At 42.6% G+C, this 7,517-nt stretch overlaps 1 protein-coding gene across 4 annotated transcripts in view; it reads right to left on the reverse strand.

Moving 5' to 3' along the window:
- The window catches only part of rbfox2 (RNA binding fox-1 homolog 2), a 49,837-nt gene extending 44,692 nt beyond the window's left edge, over positions 1-5,145 (reverse strand). Inside the window, exon 1 of one of the 4 annotated variants that reach the window (XR_007970912.1) lies at positions 4,309-5,145. Coding sequence is in view for 3 of the 4 variants with exons in the window: in XM_052129872.1 (XP_051985832.1) it covers positions 4,309-4,515 (207 nt within the window). In the remaining variant the exon portion in view is untranslated. The remainder of the gene's footprint in view (positions 1-4,308) is intronic. The other 3 variants (XM_052129872.1, XM_052129870.1, XM_052129869.1) reach the window with 3 other exon arrangements.
- Positions 5,146-7,517: the final 2,372 nt, after the last annotated feature.

Here is a 7,517-nt window from a genome sequence, read left to right on the forward strand (position 1 = left end):
AAAACAAATTAATCTGGATTTTATCACATTTTTGGAAGTCACGATTCCATTTATCCACTTTTAAACGCACTCCAGCGTGATTCATACTGTATGTTCTTGATTAGAACGCGAGACAACACGCTTAAAGAAAGTGCTTTACATTATACGAAACACAAATGTGCAAGAAAAGTGTGTGGATGCACCACCGAGGGAAGATAAAACCAATTTAAATCTAATAAACACAAATAATACTGCATTATTATTCTCAATGTATATAAAACAATGTGTATATTCCTAATTGCTGGAGATTGAGACGCGTCCTCTAGCGGGTCACGCGGCGCAGCAATCTGAAATCACTTATTAGAATTCAACTGGTAAAGTTTATAATAATAATCGCTAGCCAGATGTTGGCTATAGATGCAGTACACTTGAAACACGTCACAGAATAACGTAATAATGAGAGATCTATACGAATCATCATGGCAAAAGTAGCGGACACACACACACACACTCTCGCACACACACACGCTCACTAGCGCACTCGCTCACAGTTATGGTGTTAAGCCGGTGTATAGCTGCATGATAGACGAAGACGAGCTACAATCGCACTGGGAATATGACCGCTGTCATTTATATCTCCGTGTTGTTCGCGTGTCACGTTCATTTGGAGCGCGGCAAACACTGATCAGATCGGGAGCGGCATTAAAACAAGCGCTGTGAATTACTTTTATCTTCCTTATTCAGCCTTTAGTGGATTTACAACGTAACTAACCATAGCGTTTGCTAGAGGTGTCCCGATGCCATATTTTTGAGAACGAGTATCTCAATATCAGCGGTTTCTTTCGATTTTAGCAACAAAATTTTGTTTAATTAAATAAATAAATTCAAACTTAAATCAAATGAAAGCATGAAATTAAATGTAAAAAAAAATGTAAATATAGTGTCAAATTGCAAATTCGAATGCATCGGAAAAATCTGAAAATCCGATGCATTATAAAGCATTGCCACAAGGGGCATCGTTGGCGAAAACGGTCTTCTACGGTGAGTTTTCTCTCAGGTCGACTAATGTCATGGTCAAGCTACAGTTAGAAGAGAAACTTGTCGAGACATTTATATCCAGCTCCCTCTATAATAACAAATCTGGTGTAATGGCACAGATGTCTGAAGGTAACTCTATCACCCCCTCAAGAACACATGTCAAATATGTCAAACGGGACTGTGCGCTTGCAGCGTCCTAGCCAAGATTCTTTGTTTGCATACTGGAGTATGATTTTGGCACTCTACAATCTGCAGGGAAACAAACAATCGTGTCCCGTGAAATAGACCAGAGTCAGTATGAAGAAGAGTTGATTTTACACCAGTAATATCAACGTACACACAGTCGGACCAACCAATAATCAAACCGCTGACACTGAACAGTGATTCCTACACACACACACAGATGCTGTAGTTAGAGACAAACACCGAGTGAATATTAAAAGACACATCGAACTACAAGAGCCACAGCAACGAGACCATCCCGGAGATTAGTAGGCATCAGACGCATATTCTATTGTCTGTCGCAATAACCATCACCACCACCACACCCCGATTTTACTGCTCTGCTAATGGGGTCAAAGTTCAAAGTTGCCATGGTAACATGTGCTCTATCCCATAAGGGTAATTACTGGAGACACGGGGTAAGTAGGGCATGTTAGAGCCATGATGAAAATGGCCTCGGTATGGCTGCCATCACGCTCTGCGCATGCCGTGCGTCAGTGAACAATTTATGACCCTACAGCATCACAACAGCCACACAAAACTGAGGATATTCAATAAACAAATGTGTGTAATGTTACTCTACACATGCTGTAAAAATGTGAAGGCTTATCTGCAAATCTCTGGTCAGAGCGAGTGTGTGTGTGTATTTTTTATCCCCCCACACACCCCGCGCCAGGATAAATGAGAGATCAGAGACTAATGCCACTCTGAAACAAGTACAGATCGCTTTAGCAAAACAAAAAGCCTCTTTACTGTCAGTGATACTGCAAAGCCTCTTCTGATGGCACACGCGTGTGTGTGTGTGTGTGTTTGTATATGTGTAAGAGGCCACAGCAAACTGGTGTGATTTTAATATCAGTGTAGATCAGTGGAATAGTAGACTTCAGCGGGTCAAAGGGCAACTGAGAGGGTCAAAGGTTCTACTTCCACTCCTCATGCTTTAGACACTCAAATGTGTCCCAACCCCTCATGTTCTGTTGATATTGACTTTGTGGTTTTCTGTTTGGGGTCCCAGTGTATTTGTACAGTATGAACACCAATCAGAGAAGCTTCTGTAAAAATGGATTGCATTTATTCACGTTTTAAAACTCTGAGACCCCAGACAGAAGTACTGAAATGGTTTTCATGGAGGACATTTGCTGCGTGTTAAATTTAGTTTGGCCATATGACCACGAGTGTCACATATATTTTTTTTCTCCGACGTATTAAAATGGTTTGGGGGCAAATGGAACATGAGGGTTTAACGGACTGATGGTAAAAGTGTGCGTGTGTTCACACACATTTCAAACAAACAACACTGCGTATGCTAACCTTGTCCAATTCCTTTCACCAACTCTTTTGTATCTCTCGATCTTTTCATAAACACCAGTCTCTGTAACTAAATCATTTGATTCCAGCACCCTCCATTTCGGTCTCTCTGCCTGCAGGCACATTTCCAGACACACTCTCTTTCTCTCTCCGAGCAGGATCAATACCTTTTTTGGGCTACATGAGCAAGCCTTCACACACACACACACACACACACACACACACATCTGCTCAGTCTTAAGCCCGTCATGGTGCGGTTTAGAGGAGTCGTGAGCCATTAACCAGTGAAAATGAGCCATTAGAGCCCACAGCACATGCAGCACTTTAGATCACTTACCAGAGACACAGAATGAACGGAGACAGAGAAAGTGTGAGTGATCAATGGATAAAACTGCTGATATGAGATGACATCACATCTGTTTGTATACAGCATAACGTGTAAAACAGCTCATGTTATAGAGTGGAAAACTATTGCAGGACAGAGCGGATACAATGAAGGGCTTGGGTGACCCCATGAATCCATTTCATGATTTTGGACTGCAGAAACAGTTACTGCAGAAGAACATAACAGCATGTGGAGTATGTTTAAAGGGGTCACAACACACTTTTTTTAATTATTATTATTTTAATATGTTCCTTACAGTTCACCTATAACATTAGCAAAGGTTTTTTGCACAAAAATGATAAAATAGGCTCATTTTCTACCCCGATTCTGCCGCTCTGTTAGAAATGCTCGTTTTTGGTTCTGCTTCTCCTTTAAGACTCGGCAGCACACGCCCACTGTTCTGATTGGCTCTCTACTCTTGACTGACCTGCCATCTCACTGCTCACTTCTAATGGGCGGGGCTACAGATGTGAATAAATTAGGCGTTGAAGTGTTGTTGTAGAGGAGGTCAGATGCATCATGGTGAGACGTCACAAGGTGGAGAAAGTCGAGAACGAGTCCTTTTGGGAGCTTGGTTTCAACCAATGCTCTTTATGCAGTGGGAAGTTTTGAGTTCTGAAACTTACAGGATGTTTTATAGTACAATGACCTCTTATATGTCAAAAGATCAAAGACCGTTTCATTCATCATGACATTACCCATTTAAAACACCCTTGATAGCACACGTATATCACATGCATGTGTGTTTACACCTATTTTTTTAAACAATAAGCAATACTATAAGCAGGGCCGTAGCTAGTGGGGTGAAAGGTGGTAACGATTCTAGGGGCCCAACATGAATTGCTACATTATTTCCTCTCTATAAGGCATTCATTATATATTTTACAGACCTTTTTAATGAAGATGTTCAGCAGATGTTAATTAGATTGCTTTTCTGATGAAAAGATCTCCGAGTTGTATGTGTGCTATATGGGATATTATAGGATGGAAAAGTACTGCAGGATGGAGCGGAGATGATGGAGGAGGCCTCCAGTGACTCCATGATTCTGGATTAGAGGAACATTTACTGCAGAAGATCGTAACAGTCCGTGGGGTGGATTTAAAACACTACATACAAAGAGGGGGAAGATCAAAATGGGTAATCAAAGACTGATTCTTTAGAATGTACCTTGTGCCCCAACCCCCATCTTGCATATTTGGTTACATCTTTGGCCCCTGTGTGTCAGTATAACATGATCTCTTATGATTATATTAGAATGGATCATTTCACATATAAATGCCTCCTGGATGCATTTCAACACGACAAAACCCAAAACGTAGGTGCGATTCAGACTTATATAATACATATGCTGTTGGTGATGATTTTTAACGCTTACCTGCCCGATCTCTCCGGTGCCGTCCATTCGTGCTCGTTTGCATTCAGCCCCAATCGAGTCCCCCGCTGCTGCTGCGGCGCCCTCCGGGTCCGGGTCCCCGCGTTTCATCCCCCGAACCCCGGCCGAACCGGAATCCAGAGTCTCGCGCTCCGTGATCCCGCGGGTCACGGGCAGCATTAGAGATGCGACGTCGGTCGACATTAACATTGAAGTGGGCCGCAGACGTTGCGTATGAAGAGCGAATAATGAAGATCAGATCTTCCGTTTGAGGATCGGCGATGATTTATGGATCAGACCTGATGTTCATCTGACGCGTTAAACCCCGTTAAAGACTGACGCGCGTGTGCCGCATTAAAGGCCTTTGATCAAGAGCAAATATTTCAGGCCCGGACGTGAATCACAGACTCGAACCACGACCAGAAAAATGTCCGAGCTTCAAAAAGCCTCCGCAGGATAATTATCTCCTAACGTTACACCGAAAAAGGTGGAACGACCGAATCAACGCGCATTCAGGATGAACGCACAGGAAAAGCTGACTGCGTCTAAAGGTTTCGGGTCTCAAACGCTCTTCTGGCGATCCCGCTAAATAAAAGCAAATTATTCAATTTCGCATCTAAAAACGGCCGCCGTGAGGAAACGCGAGAGAAACGCGATACATCTTTCCAGTCCTTCGAATGATTCAAGCGATTTCCTAAAACAAAGGAGTGGCGTGCAGCTGCTGCTTTTCCTTTCTTCTCCCGCTCTCTCTCTTTCTGTCTGTCTCTCTTTCCATGTGTCTCTCTCTCAATGAATTCTTGCGGCGGAGAGGAAACGCACGCGCGCGCGCGCGCCCTCCTCTCCGGTTTCCTCGCGTTCTCGTTACAGTCGCGCGCTGTTTTATTCCTGCTGCAGTTTTCCAGCTTCTCCCCCCACCGTTGGAACACGAAGCTGTTTTTGTGTTTAACGCGCGGAAAGGAACCGATTCCAAGCATACGCATGAGCAGATGTTTTCATTGTAGCGGTTTTTTCTGCTCTGAACGGGGAAATGTCAACATGTAACGAGCCAATGATACATTTTCGAACGATAAAGAAAAAACCCCCTCGAGGAATTCAAATGTAACTTTGTAGCAGAACGGCTGAAAGGGAGAATTTGCGGAAAGGCTACGCGGAATCGATTATATAGGTGTGAAAATGTACTGAGATATTCAAGCCGCATTGATGTGTTTATTGATTTTGTGATTAGGATGCGGTACAGTGTGTTCGCACTGCCGCATATGGATTTGCAGTGGAAAATGGTGTTGGCGCCGAGAGCGAGAGAGGGTTAAATGTTGAGCTGACCGACATCTAGCGGCAGAATGATGTCACGACACACAACAATAGAGGACGCCCAGAGAGCACACATACTTCCCTGAGATATCTGTTTGAGATTTGTATATATATATATATATATATGTACACTGGCGGCCAAAAAGTTTGAAAAAATGTACCGATTTTGCTGTTTGAGAAGGAAATTGGTATTTTAATTCACCAAGTATAGTCAGAACATTACTGATGTAAATAAAAGCACCATCACTATCTGAAAAAAGTCATTTTTGATCAAATCTAGACAGCAGCATCAGTCCAACACCTTATCCTTGAGTAATCATGATAAATTGATCATTTGATACTAGAAAATCACTTGCCATTATATTAAACACAGCTGAAAGATATTTGGTTCATTAACTGAAGCTGAACATTGTCGTTGTGTTTGTCTTTGAGTTGTCACAGTACGCAATAGACTGGCATGTGAAAAGAAACCGCTTTCTCTAGAAACTCGTCAGTCAATCATTGTTTTGAGGAATGAAGCGATACAATGCTTGAAATTGCCAAAAAACTGCAGATTTCATCCAAAGGTGTAACTACAGTCTTCAAAGACAAGATCAACTGTCTCTAACAAGGACAGACAGAGATGTGGAAGATGTGCAACTAAACAAGAGGATAAGTACATCAGAGTCTCTAGTTTGAGACGCCTCACATGTCCTCCGCTGACGGCTTCTTTGAATTCTACCCGCTCAACACCAGTTTCATGTGCAACAGTAAAGAGAAGACTCTTATGGGAAGAGTGGGCAAAGAATCACAGACATTGGACAACAGATCTTTGGAAAAGAGTGTTACGGATCTTTACCCCATTGAGCTTTTGTGGGATCAGCTAGAGCAGGGGTGCCCACACTTTTGTGTGTGATGATCTACTTTTAAATGAGCAACTCAATAAGATCTACCAACTAAAAAAACACAGTTTAAGTTAAAATAAGAAAATGCTTGTTGGGACTACTGCATGTATCCCTACATGGAATTCATCTTGTAATTAATAAACAAATATATAATAATGTTCAATGTTGATATCATTCAGTTTTAACACTAAACCCAAAACACCTACAGCACAATAGATTACAATAGTCAGGGCATTTACCTTATTCTGATGATTTGCACTGAATGTAATCAGACAGTTTTGCCTAATCCGGGCAGTAGCATCGCAATTTCGCGCTCTGTTCTCAGAAGTTCTTGGAAGGCGCGTATGCGCAAACCTAGTTGTCATGGCAACTGAATAAACAAAACATCGCTTGGTCAATATTTACTGGTCAAGTGCAAGTCAGACAGAAACTAAAAGAAGGAAAGACATTATATTTATTTGTATTAAAATGTAACACAAGTACATTTAAATTTTTTGCGATCTACCAGCATTGCCTTTGCGATCGACTGGTAGATCGTGATCGACGTATTGGGCACCCCTGAGCTAGACTGTAAGGTGCGTGAGAAGTGCCCGACAAGACAGTCACATCTATGGCAAGTGCTACAGGAAGTGTGGGGTGAAAGGTCAAGTGCTACAGGAAGTGTGGGATGAAAGGTCATGTGCTACAGGAAGTATGGGGTGAAAGGTCAAGTGCTACAGGAAGTGTGCGGTGAAAGGTCAAGAGCTACAGGAAGTGTGGGATGAAAGGTCAAGTGCTACAGGAAGTGTGGGGTGAAAGGTCAAATGCTACAGGAAGTGTGGGATGAAAGGTCAAGTGCTACAGGAAGTGTGGGGTGAAAGGTCAAGTGCTACAGGAAGTGTGCGGTGAAAGGTCAAGTGCTACAGGAAGTGTGGGATGAAAGGTCAAGTGCTACAGGAAGTGTGCAGTGAAAGGTCAAGTGCTACAGGAAGTGTGGGATGAAAGGTCAAGTGCTACAGGAAGTGTGGGTTGAAAGGTCAA

Source organism: Xyrauchen texanus, chromosome 7 (assembly GCF_025860055.1).
Source record: "Xyrauchen texanus isolate HMW12.3.18 chromosome 7, RBS_HiC_50CHRs, whole genome shotgun sequence".
NCBI classification, from domain to species: domain Eukaryota; kingdom Metazoa; phylum Chordata; class Actinopteri; order Cypriniformes; family Catostomidae; genus Xyrauchen; species Xyrauchen texanus.